The sequence below is a fragment of the Tinamus guttatus genome, unplaced genomic scaffold (assembly GCF_059628265.1).
Source record: "Tinamus guttatus ecotype Peru unplaced genomic scaffold, ASM5962826v1 Tinamus_guttatus_pri_ptg000287l, whole genome shotgun sequence".
In the NCBI taxonomy this organism is placed as follows: domain Eukaryota; kingdom Metazoa; phylum Chordata; class Aves; order Tinamiformes; family Tinamidae; genus Tinamus; species Tinamus guttatus.
The window spans coordinates 197,808-220,692 of NW_028288821.1; the positions used below are offsets into that span (position 1 = coordinate 197,808).

Below are 22,885 nucleotides of genomic sequence, written 5' to 3' on the forward strand. Positions count from 1 at the left end.
ATCTGCTGCAGGCACCAGCAAGGAGGGTGCCCAGTGCTGACCCAGGAACCCTGCAGGGAGGCACCTCTGCCCCTGCCCCTCCCAAAGCCAAGAAGAGGAATCTCCTGGCTCCACACCCGGCCCCAGCGCTTGGCTCCTTCCCCACGGGGACAGCGAGCTGCAGCAGAAGGTGCTGCACACAGCAATGCCCCATGCACATTTATCTGGCTAAGGCAGTCCTCTCCTCCTCTGAGGCTTTTGATTTTGTGCTGTCTGAAAGGCAAGAGCCCCCTTTACATTCCTTCCTCCCTGCAAGAATTCCCTTATCTCAGGCCTGCACTACCCCATGCTTCACTGACTACAGGCAAACTTGCTCCACACTATTAAATTACATCGGCACTCCAGCCTTCTCTTCTTCACCATTGTCAAATTTGCCAGGAGAAAACTGCAGTTGTACCATTAGGTGAGGAAGAACTCCATGTCTTTTTTTTGCCCCAAGAACAAACTCACCTCACACACAACTGAATCCTTGGCCTGGCTCACAGCAATAACTTGGAAACAGCTGAACTCTGGAAGAAACTTCAGTAAAATGTATTTGAGGGAGGAGAAAAAATAAAAAGCAAAGCACATCACAAAAACATCACAGCATCCTTCCATCCTTCCTCCTATGGCAAAAGGAATTAGATGCTTAGGAGCAGCACTTGATGCTAACAGAACAACAGGACTGCTATGCAGAGAAGCCGTTAAGATGCTGCAGCACATGCAAAAGCCTCATTTTGCAGTGCAAGGACAGGGTGCCTGACACCAAGACATATTCCCTGGGGTTACATGAAAATACAAGGATGCGCCCAACGAGTGTGAGGGTAAAGCACAGCTGTTGTCATGGCTCTTGAAGAGCTCAGGCACTGTGACATGTACTGCACTGAGTTTGTATCTGTCCAGTTATTTGCAAAAACAAACAAACAAACAAAAAAAACACACACCACACAGCAGATCTAAGTCTGAATCAACATTTCTTCTTCTATATTCTCATTTGATTCACACAAAACCAAATATTATTTCCTCCCTTCACAGTATTTAAAGGTTCACAGTTCTACAGATCTTCGGGGAGAGAGTCCCCAAACCAGCTCTGCTGACAGCGGAGCGAGACTGGAATCTGAAAGTTCTTTTACCAAAAAGGATCAAGTAGAGTCTTCTGGAGAGAATAAGGTAGGGGAAACATCTCTGCTCTTTCTTGGGGCAAATGAATGCTTTAGGATAATTTTTTCTTTAAAAAAAGTTGCTTTTCAGTTGACTGAAAGGGTCCTCAGATTTCTGCTGAAGAGATTTTCTTTTTTATATATATATATAGAGAGAGTGTGCTTAGGAAGATATACAAAGAGGTCAGGACTCCAGGTTTCTTCTTTAGCTTTCCAAAATTCTAGCATGGAACTGAAATGATGCCCCAATGTCTTGGTGTGGACAGCAATCCAGCCTCTGCTCCAAGTGCACAGTCTGAAATCTGTACATGGGTCTTATATCCCCTGATTCTTTTTAGACATGAGTTTGAATCCATCATCCAGAATGGACCTCCTATTGCGCCTTAACCTCTTTTGCCTCTCGAGATGGATGACCATTCCCAGGAGGAGACTGGCAACCAGGAAGAGCACTATTCCTGCAACAGCTAGAATGATGACTGTGGCTTCCACATGCTCTGGAGCCATCTTAGCTCCAAACAGCATGACCTTCTGGGACTCATCCTCAGGCGGCGTCTCTGAGAGCAAACAAAAATACAGTGCCAATGAGAGCTAGAAATACCACAGGTGAAAAGGTCTAATTAATATGAAGAGGTAAAAGAAAGACCCAAAGCAAATCAAAGCAGACCCAACTGCTGTCCATTTGGTAGACCATCATCCTTCAGGTCATACAAGCATTTGCAGAATAAGTGGTTCTTCCCCTTCTCCGCTCCACAACTTTACTGTGTCTCACTGCATCTCACAGCTATGCAGTTCTATCAGCTAACCACTGCTACCCCGAGTCACTACCTGGGGAGTCATAGCTGAGCTAGAAGAAGTACAGAAGAACTGAGACGAGAACATGTGCCAGGACTGGAGCTACTGCAAGTTCCCCACCTGTTTCTGAGCACATCCTGCATGTGTTGTCCTGTCACATAATTTTTCAAAATGCACTTGCTCAGTCACAACTATTGTAGGATCCCTGAATTCTCTTATGCTTCCACAGCAAGACAAAAGAATCCTTTTGATAAGGGTGGCTATTTGCATTGATAATGACTATAAATCATCTTTTGCATGGTGAACACTTGATCTTTGAGTCTAGTGTAAAAATGAATTACTTACTGTCACTAATGCTCTGACACATTCCCCAATCCTCCCTTTTTGAGCAAAGAAAACATCATTGCAAAAAATCAAGGCACAAACAGAAGAGTTGTAGATAGATGCCTATTTTCAGCCTAAGCTGTCCCTGAAAGCAGCCCAGCTGAAACTATTCATAGCAGTTTTTTTTTTTTTTTTTTAATCTAGAGAGACAGAAAATCAGGAGTCACCACCACACACTATTTGAACTTCTATCCTCGTGACAGTATAAGAACCTTACCTACTACTCCTCCCTCATCCTGCTGAATCAAATGTTATCTCACATCTGTTCTTTAAACAACATCAAGGCCCCCAATACATATTCAGGCAATACAGAGCAGGGAGATGTTTGAAATCCCTTTAGATAGTAATTGGGTGTCTGAATATTCTCTAAACTATACAGACACTGGTAGTCAAAAGGGGGAGAATAATTGATTTAAAGTTCCTTAGGTTTTGACTGAAAGGGATAAGAGGAAAAAAAAAAATCTGTTTTGCAAGATTCTCCTGTAAACTCTTACCATGAGAAGAGAGATGTTTAGAAAATAGATAGGCAAGCTTGCCTGAAACCCTCACTATTACCCACCACTGGCCAAGCCCAACACTAACAAGACCTCTGCATTTATACTCTGCCCAGCATGACTGTTGAGATGTCGCTCCTGCTACCAGGGAAGTGGGGTTCTTTGTGTTCCTGCTTTTCTCCCTGTATAAATCTAAATCTCTGCACTGCTAAGGAGCAGCCCATCTACATTCCTCCTTTCCCTCATACACACACGCACTACTCGGCAGGGCCATGCATACCTTACCTTCAGTGTAGCTCAGGACTTCAGCTGCTGGCTCTGAAAGGAAACAACAAGGAGGTGAGAAAGTGTTGGACTGAAGAGGGAGCGAGTTCAGGACACGGCTTTTGGCAAGGATCAGATCTGGACAGAGTGGTCTTCCAGTGCTTGCAGTTTTATTTTCTCTTGTAAAAGCTTTCACTCTCCCACATTAAATCAAGAAGGCTTTTGTGTTATTTACCTCAAGAGCACACCTACTCCCATTGCACAACTTTATAGCTTTTGAAAAAAGAGCATGATCAAAACCTTTGAGTGCCACTTGCCTTTGAGCACCTTCTAGTATTTCCTGGGGAAGTTAGACGCTTTAGGACATGCATTTAGATAACAGGTAACATTTCAGAAAGGACAATTACTAGCTGACAGATGAACACAAGCTAAAATAAACCTCAATACCCTAGGCAATGGAAACTCCTGAAACCAAATTGTAATCAACTCCAGCTGCAGCTACTGCAACTTTCAAAGCGAACACCTTAATTACCTAAGTGCTAGTAATTTACCTGCCTATTTATAGTAGGTAAAGGACTTGCAAGTGTGATGTAAACATTCAGAATTTATCAGTAATAGTAGAAAGTGTTGTTAGACATTTATGGTAACAATTGCCACTCATTCCTTACCTGGTTTGGGCAAGACATGGAAGAGTATCTCCATGCCAGCATGAATATGATCAGAGACGTGACAATGAAGCAGCCATGTCCCAGGGTTCCCAGGCAACATCTCCACCATTTCAAAGGTCCCAGGGAATAGATCCACAACATCTGCTCTGTAGCCTTTGCCATTCTGTCAAAGGGAGGGAGGCTGTTAGCGTACAGCACTTTTGAGAAACATTTCTCTTAAAAAAAAATCCATCTAGAGAAGTGAAGATCTTAGTGTCACTATAAAGCTCTGCAATTTAGAGCATTCTGCAGAGTTTACAAAAGATTTCAAAAAGCAGTTCCAGGCCTGTTGCTGGAAAAGTTAATATAATCTAGTAATGCCTGATCCCAAGGGTTAGCTACACGCATCAGCACTGTATGAAGTCATATCCCTGTCCTAATTAGGCAAATTAGATGATTGCTGTGAATTCATGCAAGGAGTTCCAAGGCAGAGCCAAGCAAAAGTGATGATACCTGTGGTCAGCCTCTGCTTTACAAGCAGCAGGATATTCTTACCTTGTATGTGAAGGTCTCAGCATGAAAATGGACTGTGTGGACATCAATCTCCTGACCCATTCCCAGCAGGTACCAGTTCACCCACTCTCCTTGGAACATGGTCAGTCCAGGCAAGTTTGCATAGAGCCTCCCATTGATTGCTGAGCAGTAAACAGCAATGGGGAAGCAGAAATGGCTGTTACTGAAATGGCAAAGATGCTGCACTGTCTCTGCAGAACATGCATGGCAAGTTAGAGGTCTGAAAGCTCATTCAAAAGCCAAGGCATCAGCATTTAGCATCCTCCATATAAAGCCCTGAAATCAGCCAGCAGAGAAAGTTGCTTCTAGAAGGCAGGAAGGGTAAATGTCTTCCTGATCTAAAGCTAAGTGCATATATTGGTGCACATATGCACACGCATCTTTGAGTATTTACTTACTGAGCAAGGAAAACAGGCAAACCCAGCCAACAGGCAGCCTTGTCATAGTAGGTCTCATGCTGGCTCCATGCTTTACACACTGATCATTTGTAGAAAAAAATCACTGTATGGTGCGGACTTAGCTTCATAGTTACCACAGTAAGAAGGAAAACTGCTCTGATTACAAATGCAGGAAAGGAACCAAAACAGGGACCGAGTTGAGTGATATGGCACAGAGGGAAACCCTCCATGTTCAGAAGATAGAGGGAAATAAGATGGAAAGAGACATGATTTGAGGACAAGAAGCACCTGTGCTTTAATTCCAGTTCTGCTACAGGGACTTCCTGTAGCCCAAAGCAGGAAACAACTTCTTTGTGTTGATTTGCTACCTATAATATTGGGTTGATGATTATAACTTAAAGGATGTGAACATTTGGAGATTCTTTTTATCACTTACAAAGACACAGCTGTAATGATAATACATATAACAACTCTTTGCCCTTACCCTCCCCTGTTGAGGGACTCATTTTGCTGTGGATACTTTAGATTGATCCAGATTTAATGTGGAAGTAGGCTATCATAAATCGTATATTCACTTATTAAAAAAACAACCCACTAAAGCAGAAGTAACTTTTTGGTAATCGGCTAAAACAACTCATCTGTGCGACCACACAGCTTGATCAATTATCTTGAAAATTAACATATTCTAATGATCCTCAGATGAACAGAATGAATTAGTCTGACATTAATTTCACCTCTTGACTGTATTTCCCATCCTGAGTCATTCAGATACATTAGAGATTAACCTCTCTGACTCATACCTTGCAGGTCCTCCTGACAGGGAGGACCATAATGATTAACCTTCCTTGCAGATCAAAGACTTGTGCCTTATGTGTGCTACAGTGCTGAGAGCACCACAGTTTAATTCTGTTTGTGCCGCGGATGAAGGGAAAGGGTGAGGGCATTCACTAAGTATCAGGTTTCTGGCTTTTGGACTTCTGACATTTAGAGGAGGTCACAGAATGAACATCAACTTGGCACAGACTGTAAAGGGTGTCAAGGTGCCTAATAGGTATTACCATGCATTTTGTTGCTTTCCACAAACACGTCATCCAGCAGGTTGATTTCTCTGTGATTCCCACGACTGTAACGTTCCACATTCTCCTCCAAGTACCAGGATTGATTTTCATCAAACACCAGGAACAGTAGGGCAAACTCCCTCTGTACCTCCTTCCTAATCCCATCGGATTGCAGCACACCTTTCCGGCAGATCTTCAGGGGTCCAATCAGACCGCTGTACATATCCTAACAGCAATGAAGGAGAAGAAGCTCTGAGACAGTGATCTTACTGCCTTCCATTCTGCGGAACCCTTTGCCTTTCAAGGACTCTGTTCGTTGTTGCCTGCATCACCTTTACTAAAACAAATGGTGTGCCACTGTGTAATCTATCTCCCTGGTGATAAACAAGTATTAAAGTGAAAGAACAGAATCATATGAACGCAAATCAAAAGGACATAAATGATATCAAAATATTCTCCACATTCCAGCTGCAAAACCAGCTGGATCTTGAAATAAAAAGACAATGATCTTTGGTTGGAATGAGATGCATTACGGCAGGAACCTCCAGGCAGGTTCAGCTGAAATCAGCATTACAATGATAGCAATGCTCCAACCTCCCTGCTTTATTCACCTGGCCTTACTTTGGACAATTCTTGCCTTTTAAGAATAGCCCTGTGACTCCAACCAATAGAAACCTTGATTCACTAGGAATCATGCTCATTCCCTACAAATAACTGAACACAGCTTATTATCAAGGGAACAGTGGAACTGCTTTACAAGAGTGTGCATTTAGAAAGTAAAAGGATAAGCTTTTGCTTTCTAAAAGATAAGGATGAATTTGGAGGATTCCCTCTCTAAAGAGAATGCCAAATATGTTATCAGATTGTTCCTCCTCCTCTCACCTGGACCAAACTCATTGTTTTGTAGAGGATTAGGGGGAAAAAAGTACAAACACATATATATACACATGTATGCACACATACCATCAGCCTAACTGGGCTTTTCTGGTTCTAACAACGATTCTAAAATTCCAAGTAGATTTTACCTTTATGGGGTCCACCACGGAGTAGTAGATCCAAGGGACACAGGCTGAATCATTCGGCCCTGGACCAGATCTCTCAGGAACTTCCCATCTGTACGTCACAATGTCACCTGAATGACAGAAAAGCACCATTAGCACTTGTGTGATGAAGCAAGTCCCCAGTTTGCTGAGCACTATCCAAAAACAGGTCAAAATGATGATCCTGACTCCAAATGGCAAATACAGTTCTGTCTGTCAGCCACTGCACCTTCTTTTCGCTGACACTGAAAAGCAGAATGGTGGCTTCCCTCTCGCAAGCAAACAGGATTGTGGAGGCGGGTCACAGGATGTACATGCTAACTGGTACCAGCACAACTGTTTTACCTGCTGCTTCCAAGACTAGCCTTGACCAAGGAAATTCCACTGTCTTCATTACAGATGGAGCTTGAGATAGTCTGTGAACTCTTGAAAGTAAATATAATACTCATTGAAATTTCCTTTTAAAATTACTATTCTAGGTATTAGCAATATCTCTTAGAAAGACAGGGCCCAACTGAAAGGCCAGCTGTTTTGCAGACAGAGCCTGTTCTGAAGAATGCACAAGTTGAAGGGAGACAAACACTGCAGGGATTGGCAACTGGACAGTGAAACAAATGGACAGGCTCAGGCTGGGTCCTGGCAAGCAGCTTTCTGTATCGCTGTGGTAGCCATCGTCCAGCGCAGGGCTCAGGGCAGACGGAGGAACAGGGGGGCTATGAACAGTCCTCATCCCTCCTTCCCAGGCCGGATGGGCACCCCGTGGGGGAGAAGGCTGCGCTTATTCCAGAGGTCAGAGATCATTAAATCCTCCAGACCACTACCAACACACAAGTAATAATTAATAAAACCATAGTGAACCTGAAAGCTGTTCCTATTCGGTTCCAAGCCTGTACTGCAAGAAAATAAGCCTATTTAAAACAAACAATCCTAACTGTAGGCTAAAATAAGCTTCAAATGCCTGCACAGGTATATGAAATAAAGTTGGAGAACACAACGACTTACCAGGGTTTGCTGCTTGTGGCTCTCCTGTCTCCTTTTCCAGTACTCCATGTGCATGGATGGAGTATGGTCGTGTAGCATTGTTCTTGAATACAATATTGAGAATATCTCCTACTTCTGCCCACATAAAAGGGCCTTGAGACAGAAAGAACATGTTTTAACATCAGCAAGCATTATCAACATATCTCCAAAGGATGTGTCCACCTCTCTGTCACCATCTTCCCCTTCCCAGGTATTTTTCCCTTTAAGAATGCTTACAACCCTTTCATTCTTCACCCCCACATCCTTGCCCCACAAAAAGAGAATCAGTGGCTGGTCCCAAATCAAGTAGGTCTTACAGAACTAGACTGCATGTCTCAAGGCAGAAGTGAAGATTGCTGCATATTTTCACTGTGCCCAGTGCAATTAAGGCTTGATATCTGAATACTGCTACATCAAATGTAACATTATTTTTATCATCCCTCGCTGCTGGCTTCAGATAGCTTTGTAATACTCAATGTGGCTTGAAAGTGTTGAAAGTCAGAGCCACAAGCTGCTATTTTAAATGACACACACTACCTCACCTCGCTGGCCTAGCACTGCTTGTCCTGGATTCATATCCCAGAGCTCTGTCACCAAGGACTTCCATTCAGCATTCTAGTGCACTCCTCCATTTCTCAAAGCCTGACTGCTTTTGCATTCAAAACATTTCTTTCACAGCTAAAGTTTCACCTGCATCTCTCAGACAGTTCTCCCAAAGTTTTAACTGTTATTTTTGTTCTAGACTTTAAAAAAATGCAGGTGTGGAAAAATAGTTTGACAGATATCGAAGACAGCCAGCAGCAAAAGCAGGCATGAGAATCCAGTCTGTTGTGCTGCAGGCTGTATTCAGAACTCTATTGATTTTCTGCAGACCTGCAGAAAAGAAAGCATATACTTGAGTATCTGGGGGAACATCAGATCACAGCCCACAGAGTCTAAGACCCAGCCCCACACAAAGAAAATGGAAAATGCACCCTCTGCAGATTTCCTTACCCAGGATCCCTAGATGTTCATCACCATTTATCCTGGCCTTCGGGGTCTGGAATGTCCCATCAGTATATTCCCTATAAACTGCTTTCTTGTACTTGGAACCAAGCAGTCCATTTTCATTGCTCAAGAAGACATTGGAATAGCTGAAAAATACAAAGAGAATTGCTGTGTTACCCTATGTGACGGATATGCTCCTTCCCCAGCTCATCCTGACTTCTCACAGGTAGCCCTGTTCAGGTGCTAACTACCACATTCCTGGTAGTTGCCTCCCTGAATTCTTCCCCCACCCAGACATCAACCATCAATAAGTCCTGATGGCCCTATCCTGATGGGGAGATAAAGCTAACTGTGAGTACACCCAACAGTCATTTCTGAATTGAAAGAATGACTATCAGTCAATCATCTTATCCCATAAATACGGAGACAGCCCAAGAGCCCATTGAGCTCTCCTTGCATGTCAGCGGGCTGCACGCTGGGATCTCCCCTTGAGCAGGGACGCCTCTCAAGGATACTCCTCGAGGGTAAGAGATCCTTCCCACTACAGATTCGTGGTAAGTGACTATAGCGCGCCTTTCTCTTTTTGAACTTGTAAACTTTACTTTGTGCGCAAACCCCTTAGACATAAACCATTGACCAGGTCTGGGACTAGGACTGGATTCAGCCGCACCCAGACTCCTCTCAGAAGGAGCTTGGAAAGCAAGGGAGTCCAGTCTGAACCTCGTGACCCAACGGGAGGGTGTCCTTGATAATTCTGTGTATATCTTGAACCTCCATGCAGTAACTAATAAGTGACCTTGCCATAGAATCTCGTGAAACCATTGTCATTACCAATAAAACCTAATCCTATTTCTTTCCCACGAGTGAAGTGCATTGTGTCACTCACCCCCCACCACCACTCGTTCCGTGACACCCTAACACTCACAGGGAATAAGGAGCCAGCCCATATTAGGATGTTCATTAACTGAACAAGCTTCACCTTCCAGCAAAGGATTTTGGCTGAAAAGAGGGGCAGGGAGAGTTAGGGGGCTGTGACCCCCATGAACCCCTCCAGTAGCAGCATAAGTGGCCCGTGACAACAGAACACCCTAGCGAGACCCGCTAGGGCATGGGGAGCCCGTGCCGGAGGCGGCCGGGCAGCGCGGCTACCTGTGCGCGGAGCCGTGGTGCCGCTCGCGCTCCCAGCCGCGGTCGGGCGCGTAGTCCCACTCCACCTCCTCGGCCATCACGTAGTAGGTCCGCACGCCCTGGTAGCGGCGGGCAGGAGCAGGGGCCGTTTGGTCGCACTTGGAAACAGAGTAGCGTCCCCTCATCCCGGCCTGGTAGTGATTGCTCGTTTGACAGTAGATCTCAAAAATCCCTGAGGGAGGAGCCAGCACAAACAAGGAAATTTGATAGTTTTAAAGATCCTAGAAAAAAAGCTGCTTCTCACACAAAGCTTATGAGAGCCATGTCATGACACAGACACAAGCTTTGGGTGCTGTACAGATCTGTGCATTTGGTTAGGGTTTTAGAGAAACCAAACAAAAAAGGCACCAAGTCCTAGATAGGAATCATCTCAGAAGGTTTCCTTACATGCACACACAATAACCAGCTCATTGGATGCGAAGGAGTCCATTAGGGGACAACTGTGTTATCACTGCTGAGATGCTGGTTAAGCAAAAGATCCGGCCTACAAACATCAAGGGAGAGGAGAGGGTTGGCAACATGCCCAGCACCCTCTGAACGGGACATGGTGTTGCACGTTTAACCCTATCAGGAAGCTCAGGACCAGAGGTAAACATGAACCTTCTCGAGGCCCAGACTAGAACGCCCAGCTCTGACAACTCAGTGCTACTTTGCTTTGAAATGTGTGTTTGCCTGTTTCTATGCGTCATGGGCAGCAACGTCCATCAGGATCATTACTACAGGATGTGGCAGCCCTAAGAGCCAATCCAGGACAATATGGGATGAAATCCACTATTCTCTGTTCCTCCCTCGAAACAGATTCAAAAGGCAGGACCTCTCCTCCTCCTAAATGGGGTCTAAAGCACAACTCATTCTATAACAGGTCACACAGTGCTAAACACACCAGCCGTAGGAGCAAACGCTACAGCCTCAGGCTTTTCCTGATGCTCAAATAGATGTGTAGATAGTTACCTTTGTTATCGGGTTGCATAAAGGCCGTAGCAAATGTGTGGGGGAACAGGTTGGTGGAATCCCTCTGCATCCCGTTCATCCGCAGGGTGTTGCCCTGAAACACAGCTCCGTGCACATCCGCTTCAGTGCCCAAGCCCAGCAGGTGCCAGGACACGTTGTCTCCTTCACACACATCCAGCCCAGGCAAGTTACCAAACATAAACCCATTGATGGCTGCGAAGGTGAGAACAATTAACTGTCAAACATCAGCCACAGACTTCATTCTCCAGTTTCCCAGCCCAGATTAGGTGGACACCAACCCATATCTTGTAGTTTTACTCCTGCTGCCTGCAGGACAGCATCATGCCATACCATGCATCCTGTTCGATTCCGTGAAGCCATTATCCTTTTTCACTGAAGTCTCTTCCATCCTCAAATAGTATTTTATGTTTGCATTTAAATACCAGCTGATATTCTCATCAAACACACTGAAGAGAAGGTAAAATTCTTTGTCGATCCCTTTCTAAGATATAATCACAATGATGGCTGTTAATTTTTAAAATGCACCAATTAACCATCAGTTACAGCTCAAGCTGTTTTGTCTGGCTCTCATTTTCCCCTCTTTTCTTTCACCAGACCTCCCGAGAGCCAGGATCTGTCCCTCTACTCAGGCTGGATCACCCTTTTCTGCTCCACAGGGCACCACCGCAGATGTGCCCTGCTGTTCCACATAGGGAACCAGGACTCAGCCAAGGTTTAAGGTGCCAGGTTTCACCACCTGCCCAGAACACAACTCAGATCAGACCTCTGCCTACAAGACAGCTCAATGACTGCTTCACCCCTCTCTCTCCTACAGCAGTCTTGAACTTAGGATTTTTTTTTTTTTAAAGTTACAAGAGAAGTAACATTTTCAGGAACTTAAGAAATGCATTTCAAAGTATTGTGTATTTCCCCATTAAAAATATTCTTCCAGTATTGTTCAGTTTCTCCTTTTCATACAAGCTTCCTTAGTTATACCCAGGAAGACAACCTGCAGAGGGGGCTGAGAAGTGTTTTCCAGTCTGCAGAATATGGTTGTATGAGAAGTAGCTCTGTTGCCTTCCAAATTAAGCAGTTCAGGTGTTTTTCCCTGTTCTGCCTTTCCAAACAAGTCTGTTTCGGTTGGACCCTTTCAACACTTGTAAGCATTTTAGCACTTTCACGTCTCCCTCACATGGCAGGCTTTACACGTTCAGAGCCCTCTCCTCAGAGGATTCACCTTCATATCCCACTGAACTTGCTGATCTCGACTCCAAGTTTAGGCACATCATTTCACCAATGAAAGTGGAGAAAGGGAAACCCCTCTAGGGAGACTCCAACAGAAGCTGTTTCCAGATCTTCCAGCCACAAACCATTCTAGACTGCAAGGTAGATAGGCTGGTCATCTGCCACCAGCTTTTCTCCCCTAACAACAAGCTCTGCTAATCTGTCCTTCATTTACACAATAGCTTCATTTTACTGCCCACGATGAGAGAGAAGAATATCCCATAATGAAATTCCAAGAGGCAGTTCTGGTCACCTTTTGAGTTTCAGCTCTTTCATTAAAAGCATACAAACTAAAATGGATTTTCTCATGCTTTTTCTGTAATCAGCTTTCCTTGAAAATTAGCTGATTTGATAGAAGGAGGTTCACTCAACCTTAAAGCATCCCACCACTCTAGCAAACCATATAGATTTTCATCTGTAAGTAAACAATTAACATCTTGGTGTGCAACACAGGGTAGCCTGCTACCCATGTCTCAGGACAAGACTGACCTATGAAGTCACATCCAAGACACGTGTTCAACTGAAATTGTCCCAGAGATTTAAAGTCAAAACTAGAAGTCAGTTTATTAGACTCCTGGGAGTTCAAAATGCCAGCCTTTCCCATAAAAACCTGGGGCACAGAACTGTCCTAATGTAAGCAGCAGCTATAACCCATCTACGACTCGGATTTAACTCTTTTCACCTCCTACCTTTGCATATGTTTATTCATGTTTTTTTCCTAAGGCTCTGCAGATGTTTCATGCCTCTAAAAGAGCCTCTAAGAGCGCGTCAGTAATATCTGCTTTACCTGCTTGTTGTTTTCATCCAGAGTCCCAGGCTTGCAGACCACCAGAGGGCCCACCAAGCCCGAGCTGGGGTCTCTGACAGGATTCACAGCAGAGCTATACATCCAGGTCAGGCAGGGAGGGTCACTAGGTGTGGGTGCAACGTGCTGCGGTACCGTCCACCGGTAGGTAAAGTTATGCAGAGGCTGAACAGAAAACCCATTCTGTGACACACCTTTAAAACAGAAATTGGTGTAAGGATTCTTGAGACTCATTTACAAGCTTTGCTACATCTTCTCATCATTTACATTCACACTGGCTTTACTTCACACCTCTAAAAATAGAGGCTTGAGGTACAGTATAGTAGCTTTTACAGCGTGTTCAGACACAGCTATTCTTGGTATCTTGTAGAGTAATTTTGATGTCATGGCAGAGATAGGTATAGGAAATAAATTGGGTCCCGCTACACCCAGCAAGATGACCTCTGGAAGAATGTGGTTATCCAAGCTGGAGTACAGTGTATATGTTCCTCTGATCAGAGGGTCTCAAATAACTGGAAATAGTTTCAGTTGTGGTTTATAATTTTCATGCAAAACAGCATTACTTCTGGCACTCTACTTCTGCTGCCCCTCCTCTGCTTTACTGAAGCCTCATCAGGCTTAGAGCACCAAACAGGCTTCCAACAGATTTCTGAGCACATTCAAGTCTCCTCTCTCTGCAGGAGCAATATAGACCATGTAGCTCCACCACCTGGATTAGTACTGAATTACTCAAGAAAAATAAGCCACAAACCATCATGGTACCACATCCCTTCCCACTCCTTCCTGTAGGACACTCCATGAGGCTGGATGCTGAAGGGCCAGGAGGCTTTGTTAACAAATGTCACCACGATGGTATCTCCAACTTCAGCTTTTATCACTGGACCTGTATAAACAGCAGAGAGTGTGTCAACCAGGATAGCTGGGGAAACAAAAGACACAGCTATTTTTTTAATCCAGGGCTCAGAACTGCTGACTTAAAACAGAAAGAGAGTCCTTACTTCCTGCACATGTTTATGATGCACAGCACTACTGAACTTCAGCAAAGGAGCAGGGGAGTTGACAAGAATTACTTGAAAGGCTTGCAAGGCAGCAGGAGAGTTCAAAGGGGAGGCTTCACAGCTGGAGTAACAAAAGGGACAAGTGTGCTGAAAAATCCTCCGGAAACACACCTCTCCCTCAACTGTATAAAGCCCCCATAACTTCCCAACCTCAGGCAGGTGCGTAAAGAATGGTGAGGTACTTGAAACCCACATTTTAGTTTACTGTTAAGAGCACCTGAGTCATGGCACCAGCCAGAAATAAGCTGTCAGTCTTTAAAATATTTAATGGCTTTCATCTGGCCTGCAGACTCATGAGAGTCCACAGATTGCTCCTAACAGTCTATGAGACACCACTGAGAAAAGCCAGGCCACTATCCCAAAGTCCAGGCAGACAAAAATCTGTACAGATCTATGCCATGACACATGGGGGGTCCCCCAACTGAAAATGCTTTAAAAGCACCAGTAATCGTGAGCTACCCAGCATCTACTTTGTGTTGCAGAAGACTGTTCAACACTTCTGTTGTAGGTGGCACAATTATTCAGGAGAAAACAAGTGCGCGCACACACACACACACACACCATATACACTTCATTAGGTATCTTTACTTTTCCCTGACTAGCATGGCATTGGGCCTTCCTGATGTGCTCGAAGGCAACACTCCGATCTGGAGCTATGCTCCCTGCCTCTCCAGATTCAAATTTAGGCCTGGACTACCCCCTGCAGGTTAGTGGGATCATGTCAGCATGTCAGCCTGTTACTCAAAATCTGTTACTGACAAACAGGTCAGTCCCACTGCAGCCCTTCCACCTATGCTTCCTTTCCATCTTCTACAACCTCCCTGTTCTGGGTGTCCCAATTAGTTGCTTACTTCCTCCCATGCCCCTCTTTCCACTATTCCTTCCTTCCCAAATTTGCATTTTCCTTGTGCTCTTTCCTTCTATGGTCTTCGCTGGGATTTCTGTTGCCATTAGTCATTGCTGACACAGGAAGCTGGACCACACCAATACCCTCCTACTGGGTATGTGACACACGCTATCGCAGGTGAGTGGTTTTCCTCTGCAGACTCTCCATTTTCTCCTCTCGTCACCCTCACCATTACCTAGCTATAACAGGGAGCCTTCTTGAGAGAGGAAGCTTTCAGTGAGAAAGTGGGGTTAGGACCACATCTTGAAGACACTCAGTCAAAAAGACATAACCAGATGCCAATACTAAGGCATGTTTAGCCAGAATTACAGAAATAACGTGTCCATCAACCCTTACTATTAACCTCTGAAGACTGTACTGTCAGAAAAATGATTCCTTTTGCTCTGTGATTCCGCATCCTAGTTCTGTCCACCTTACTCAAAGGCTGTCAAACACCATCTCAGTGGGAATCACCACATCCAGAAATGAAAGGATAGTAACGTTCAACCAGTATTTCTGACACCAACATACTCTCACTGGTACCAAGAGGATTTGTGTTGTTGGATGATTCCTACCAAGTATCCCAAGATGTTTCTCTTCTTCCGATTGCTTTTTTTCCTCACGGAAGGTCTCATCAGTATATTCCACATATTTCGCCTTCCAATAAACTCCCCCAATTCGGTCAGGGCTACGCTTGAAAAACTGTTCAGAAGGGCTAGATGCAAAAAAAAGTTTTAGATTATTTTTTTCATAAGACCACCTGTTTGTCCTCCACTCCACACCTCCCAGTTAAGCACCTTTCCAAAAGGGTATCCTCTGGTTTGCAATGACCCTGTAGAGCTCAGCATAATTTGTCTGCACGTTACTTTCATCTAGAGCAGCCGAGTTCAGCACCCCTGCACAGGACGTGCAGACGTGGACAACAAACAGAACCGCAGTGCAGTAAAAAGGGTGCTGCAGCACCAGGTTCTTTCCAGGCCAAGACAGAACCCAAAGGACAACTGCAGTCACAACTGAGAACAACAGCTGTAAAGAGAGACTTATTGCCACTGCCACCACCTTCCCCAAACAAACAGATACAACCTGCTCTGCAGGAGAGGCAGCTTAGTTACAAGGACAAGTGACAGATGTACAAAACTTTCAGTTTTAAAGGTCTATAACAGAGTTGGTGCATGGCTTTGGGTAAATTAACCACTCTGCACTTCTACTTTTTCCAACTGAAAGAGGAACATCCCACCTAGCAGCCTCACAGGGAATGTCTTTGTTTCAGTTAGCCAGGCTTTGAAAGGGAAGCCACATACCAACTGCTATCACCACTGCTTGACCCAGGGGATGGAGGACTCAAGGTCACTAGTTTTGATTTCCTAGAATTTGACCGTTGCAGCAAGCCAACACTGAAGCACATGAGTAGGCTCACTCTGCCACCCTGTGTCTGCTGCACGAGGTGCTTTCTTTGTAAGCTCAGACTTGCAGAGCTCTTTCCAGACCCAACACAGTGAGCAGAAATGAAGCCCAGAGGGGATGCAGCTCATATCCTACCCGAGGTGGGACTACCCCTGGAGTCTGAAGGTAGGTGTGCGCACACCATACACCTTCCAGCACAATTCCCCAAGGTGCCTAGTACTGTTTCTACTAGTTTAGTTACAGCAGCCTACATTTGTACCTGGACTGATATACTTTCTTCAGTACTGTATTCCACATGAACTAGTTTAGTCTGGAGGAAAGAAAGCTGCGAGGAGATTTGATTAACATGTTCAAGTACCTGAGGGGTGACTGTACGGAAAATGGGGCCAGGCTCTTTCCCATGGTGGCCGGTGACAGGATGAGGGGTAATGGGCGTAAGCTGAAACACAGGAAGTTCCACCTCCATATGAGGAAGAACTTCTCTCCTGTTAGGGTGACAGAACCCTGGAACAGGCTGCCCAGAGAGGTTGTGGAGTCTCCTTCTGTGGAGATCTTCCAAACCCACCTGGATGCCACCCTGTGCCACGTGCTCTGGGTTTCCCTGCTGGAGCAGGGGGTTGGACTAGATGATCTCTAGAGGTCCCTTCCAACCCTAAGCATTCTGTGATTCTGTGAATTGCAGGCTCATGTATTTTAAGAAAGACCTTCACATTTTCCTTAGCAGCCTCTGTGCCACTCAGAGGCCCCCAAATAGAGCTACAAGCACTTCAGCCTTTGACTCACCTGCCTGCCTCAGTCAGCCGTTTCCCACTGCTTTGGTCCAGTCCGGAGGGTCCGTAGTCCCACTGCACTTCCTTCGCAGCTATGTAGTATTTCCGAATTCTCCCACTGAGGGTGGATTTTGGAGCTTGCCGAGAACAAGGTCGGACTTCATAGAGTGCCCCCATTCCAGCTGCCCAAAACACAGTGGCCACAGGCTTAAACGATCTGCCAGTTTGATGAGAAAAATGAACGCGGGCCAACCCTCCTGTCATGAACGGGCTGCTCCTCCTTTACTGCCCCAAAGTCCCACAGCTGGGAAAGAGAGATTAGCTGTCCCCACAGAAAGGAAACTTCTGCACTGGCAAGCAGAGCTTCTTACCTTAGATATCAGATACTAAACGAGAAAGGATGAATGTAAGACAAATAGAGCCTTCTGCTACCCTCAGATGTGCCATGCAAGTGCCTGCTACTGGATCAGAGCTCTTAGGACACTGCCTTAACATTCAGCTACGCCAGGCTTAAGGTGTTCAGGACGGATGAACACAGAATACTGTATAGTGGGAGGTGCCATCCCTAGTATATCTGGCCTGCGTATTACTAATCTATTGCAGCATATAAGGGACAGATCCACCCCATTCACCTGCAGTCATTTTAGCAAGGAAGAGTGCCCTAGGTACTGTCCCCTAGCATGCTGTATGCCAGGGAACCACGACAGGAGAAAAGGAAGGCCACAGAGCACAGGATGGGTTCCAGCCTCTGCCCTACCTTGTATGTGATCATTGACCTGGCAGCTCAGCAACCACCTCCCAGGGTTACTGGGAATCATATCTGCTGTGACAAAAGTGGCTGGGAATAGGCTGGCCACATCTGTCCTGTGGCCTCTGATGATGAGCGTCTCTCCATGGAAGTAGGCTGTGTGAACATCGATTTCATTGCCCATCCCAAAGAGGTGCCATGCAACATAATCCCCAGCACACATCGTCATCTCAGGGAGGTTCCCAAAGATGTAGCCGTTAATAGCTGCAAAACCAAGCAAGTCAAAAGCAAAAATCAGAAAAAGAGTCTTCAGAGCTTCCACCTACAGTGCAGAGATGTTTGGAGGATGGATCTGACCAGAATCTGTCCTCCTTTTCCAATTCTATAGAGCAGAGCTTCACAAACATACCCAGCATTTCCAAATCCTTAACACAGGCTCTATGAAGTCAAAGATTAAATCAAATTAATATGTATTTTTCTCTGGAGTTACTGCACTGACCCTGTGACATTGTTTGCTTAATGAACTACCTCATAGTTTGCTATCACCACTCTTCCCTCTACACGTGCTCTGGCACAACAACAAGAAGTGCACTTCAAGATACCAGAATGCTGCCATCCCTGGAGCATATGTACAAAGCCAGCAATTTCACAAAGGTGACACTGACCGTGCATCTTGTTGCTTTCTTGGAATTCCTCATCATCTTTGTCTACAGAGCCTGGATCTGTACAGAATGATGCTATGTTCTCATCCAGGTACCAGCTTAGGTTCTCATCCACCACACTGAACATCAAAAAGAAATCCATGTCCACATCCCGGCGTCTTTGAGAATTTCCAGTAAGTATCCCTAAGGCCAAAGGAAAGAGGAATGAGTACCCTCAGCACCGAGAAAAGCTGACATCAATCAAGAGTTTAAACACACCTATAGAAGAATAATGTCTTACTGCACAAATTAGGGACTGACACTTTTCCTCACAATTCTAGCCCAGTTCTTTGCAGAGTTCTACCAATCACATTCATATTGCATTCTCTCCTAATATATTTCTCATTCCAAGCAGCTCTACCACTGCTTGACAATCCTGAGCTACAAAACCCTCAGTGTCCTTACAATTCTTGAAATCTAAGTTTTGTTTTGTTTTTTTTCCTCTCTCCTCTCCCCTCTTTTTTCTGTTTGAATATTCAACACAGGTCTTAGAAAAGACTCATTCCTAATGCAAATTTAGACAACACTCTCGCACAAAGCAGCTTACAAGCTCACCCACCCAGCAAGCAAGAAACACAGGGTAATTATCAGAGTCCAGCTAGAACACAGGTCTCCAGCAGGCAGCTCCCAGCTTCACAGGATGCAGCACAACTGGAGCATCTCCTCATCCTACCCTCATTCTAGTCACCACCCTCCTCACCCTGCAGCCCTAAACTGCCTTCCCCAACCTTTCTTGCATGTTAACAATGGCCCAATTAATCCAGATGCAATATCCTTTGGTGCATCAATATGAGAATGGTAGATCCAGGTCAAGCAGTTTGGGTCATCAGCAGTTGGGCTGTGATCTTCAGGGACAGTCCAAGTATAGGTGTAATTCCCTCCTGGGAAAACAGCATCATCCTTCTTCTGATCCTGGGGGGACATATCGGGATACAGGGATCCTAGAACAATTGAGCAATCACAACAACCATTCAAGAAGAGCAGAATCCATATGCACAGCTCTATATTGAGTCTCTCACACTCAGCATAGTAGAAATAGCTACACATATACACTTTGGTAATAGCTTTCAAAGCAAGACTCACCACGTTCAAACAGAGTGTTTAATCATCATTCTCGCAACGAGTAATGGGGCACAGAGCTATTGCAAGGCAGCTTGCTCAGTACACAGGTCAGCAGAGTCAGAAAGACAATTCCTGTTCTGCCTATTGTTATTCTGCTCTCAACTCTAATGCTCTGCAGCCAATCTCTCAAAGCTCTACGATTGCTCCAAACAACAGTTCTTTGGTCTCATTCTTGTAAACTTCGAGGCTCAGCATACTCATGACTCTTACAGTACAGTGCTTTAATGACAATTAATTCTTCTCCTTCTGTGCTGTTCTCCCACTGGTGAGCTTTTGGTGAAGCTGCTAAATTTGAGAAGAAATCTGGACTGTGAACTGTAACGCCTAGGTCAGGAAATTACTCCCAGACCCAGCAATCTACTAACTCAGCATCAGATGACTTCACTAACCATCTAAGTACAGTTGCTTTCCAGCAATATAGCTTAGGGCTGATCAAGTCTTTGGCTTCTTCACAGCAATCTTTGTGCATATTTCTAAATTCCCAATCAAAAAAACTACCTCCATTATGGTAGTGGCTCACTTACCTTCAGAGTCCTTCTCATAGAAAACACCATGAGGATGGATCGTGTATGGCCGACTAGCAAAATTTTTTAGATGTACTTTAATGGTATCCCCCACTTCTGCTCGGATGATGGGCCCGAGAAACCCCAGCCAGGCAGGTTTGGGAATCTCAGTGGTATACGTGGAGTCTGTGTATTGCTTATAGACAGATTTCCTGTACGTGCCTCCCACTCTGTCTGTGCCAGGTTGGAGGAACACTGAAGCCTTGCTGTGAAATTCAGAAAAGGGAAAGGCACCATTAAGTCACATTTCATAAAACAGCTGATCTATAACACAGAAGAGTGATGGCGACAAAGTTTGCTCAACTCCTACAACTTCTGGCATGACAGAAGGCATTTGATGCTGTACACTAATGGGCCCTAAGCCAGCAGTGTACTTTTCCCACAGCTGATTGCTGTGAGATGTCCAGTAGAGACTAACTAAAACAAAACAGCACAGCCTTTAGATTTCTCTGCTTTCTCAGAATGCAAAACATGGAGGACATTAACAAATTAACAGCTTGGGAATCTGGGACAAGAGTCACAAAGGAAATGTGGACGGATGTGCAAAAACACACACAAGCAATCATGCTGGGCACGCAGAGGAGGAAGGCACTGCTGCTCCCCTCAACAAGCACACAGGCCAGAGAGGGAAGACTTAGGCCCTTCTTTTTTATCCTGTCATTAAAACGATTTTCTAGAAGCCCAATGCCTTGTGGACTTTGTAGCTGAGACAAGAAGAATAGGCTGAGCTCTCTGGACAAAATTCAGTCTAAAAGGTGATTTGCTAGTTAACAGATTTCAGATTATTTGTAGAATGACAGCCTGCTCAGGGAGATACGTCCCCAGCACATAACTAACTTCAGAGTTAAAAACCTCCTAAAGGACTAAAGGTCAACACCAAAGAGTATATACTTTTTATGATTATTTCTTAGTAGATAAGAGATGAATCATGCTCCAGGTATTAGTGGGAGAGGCCTAAATGACAGCTGAAAGTTTCTGTCTCATGATCTTAGCAACAATCAGTCCCATTAGCTAAGAAGTATTCTGTCTCAGCAAGCAATCAAGTTGCTTTCAAGTTTAAAAGCATTTTATTTCATTCTCTTTTGCTCATCTCTTATATGAGAAAAGAAACAAAAAAGCGTTTGTTACCACCGCAAGAGTTCATTTCTACTTCTAGTTTCCTGAATTTTTCATTTTTCCCATGAAAAAGGAAAATATATATATACACACACACATATATTTTAGTCTATTCAGCACCTCGAGATAGAAAATACTTTTCAACTCTAAGCTGACAGAGCTTATTGTTTTTCTGGGAACCTCTCCTGCAAACCTTTCCTGCTGAGCTGTTTCAGAATTAAGATATCCAAACACCTCAGTGTTATTTATTTAGTAGTGTAGAGGTAAATAACTGAGAGCAAATCAAGATTCTATAGGTCTCCATAAAAACTGGAAATAAAAGTGCAAAATGTCAAAAAAGCTGAAATGAAGCAGGGCTTTTTTTTTTTTTTTTTTTTTTTTAAAGTACACACAGAAATAAAAATGTTTTTGAAGTGACTCTACATACTTGTTACAGCTTGCAGATGTATTTCTTCACAAAACGATTTTAATCATCCCTAATATTTCACACAGAAATTCCCATTAAGTCTAAGGTTGAAGTCCCATTTAAACAAAACCCAACCATCTCTACAGTCACTTACATCAAAGTGAAAAGTCATCATGCTTCAGGATATGCAAGCTGGTCACCAGCTGCAACTAGGGAAAACCAAGCCTTGGGGTAGCATATTGCACAATCTGCTCTATTATAGAGTATTTGTGCTTTCCTCTAATGTAACTGGCATTAGTCACTGCATGCTCAATTAAACAGACTATTCATTTTTCCAGTGGTATAGTCTCTGTGTTCCTATGATAAAACAAGTTAACCATTAAGCCCATAAAGATCAGATACGTAATCATGCATCTTGCTTGCTTAGATGCCCCAGAATACTTACATAAAACTACCTATTTTAAGGCAGTACCACATACTTACAGGTCATGTTCAATGCTTTGATTAGCAAGTACATTCCTTCCCGATGGAGCATAGTTCCAGTCCACCTCACGGATCCCCAAGTAATAGACTCGGGTGACACCTCCAGCAAGAGCGGGCGATAGCAAAGGGATATAAAACGACAGCCACCAAAGCAATCCCATCATCACTTCAGGTAAGGGCCCTTTTGGAGAATCAACCTATTTGGCAGATAATAAAATCAAAACGAATCAGGAGAAGAATTTGTCCATGTAACCTCATAACCTTATGGTAAAAAGGTTGATTTGAAGGTACTAGATACTCTGCAAGGGCATTTAAAAGAGGAAAAAAAGGCAGAATATACAATATCATTCTTGTTTTGAAACAAGGAAATTGGTCCCATAACAAAATCAGCAGCACTATGCTGACAGAAAAAGGTACTTGTAAATTTATATGCTGTGCAAACGTCTTCTTCAGGTTCCATGGTCATCCAAGCCTAAAAGAGCATCAAGGACACTGGAACCACTACTGATACATATATATGTAATTAATTCTAATGTCCCAAATCATCTTTTAGGATCAGAGCTAA

The 22,885-nt window shown here is 44.3% G+C and overlaps 1 protein-coding gene across 2 annotated transcripts; it reads right to left on the reverse strand.

Annotated features, from left to right (window-relative positions):
* Positions 1-1,456: 1,456 nt before the first annotated feature.
* On the reverse strand, positions 1,457-22,487 carry HEPH (hephaestin). Of its 2 annotated transcripts, XM_010216925.2 has the most exons (20): positions 22,321-22,487; positions 20,277-20,521; positions 19,359-19,571; positions 18,595-18,774; positions 17,939-18,193; positions 17,195-17,363; positions 15,583-15,722; positions 13,815-13,946; positions 13,046-13,257; positions 11,326-11,476; positions 10,975-11,187; positions 9,985-10,195; positions 8,842-8,981; positions 7,831-7,962; positions 6,814-6,920; positions 5,789-6,014; positions 4,315-4,454; positions 3,781-3,943; positions 3,134-3,166; positions 1,457-1,732 (listed from the first exon to the last, which is right to left on the reverse strand). In XM_010216925.2, exons 1-20 carry the CDS (start codon positions 22,482-22,484, stop codon positions 1,494-1,496), a joined length of 3,465 nt encoding a protein of 1,154 aa, XP_010215227.2. In that variant the 5' UTR covers positions 22,485-22,487; the 3' UTR covers positions 1,457-1,493. The 2 variants fall into 2 exon arrangements, with proteins under 2 accessions (XP_010215227.2, XP_088383550.1); XM_088527424.1 differs by lacking the exons at positions 1,457-1,732; positions 3,134-3,166; positions 22,321-22,487 and having other exon boundaries at positions 3,680-3,943; positions 19,359-19,542; positions 20,277-20,377.
* Positions 22,488-22,885: the final 398 nt, after the last annotated feature.

Excerpts from the sequence above, each read along its gene's own strand:
- HEPH (XM_010216925.2), bottom strand. The coding sequence starts at position 22,484 with ATGATGGGATTGCTTTGGTGGCTGTCGTTTTATATCCCTTTGCTATCG. Across the intron at positions 20,522-22,320 it reads CAAAGCATTGAACATGACCT|CAAGGCTTCAGTGTTCCTCC; the intron begins GTAAGTATGTGG and ends TGAATTTCACAG. Across the intron at positions 6,921-7,830 it reads GCCACAAGCAGCAAACCCTG|GTGACATTGTGACGTACAGA; the intron begins GTAAGTCGTTGT and ends TCTGTCATTCAG.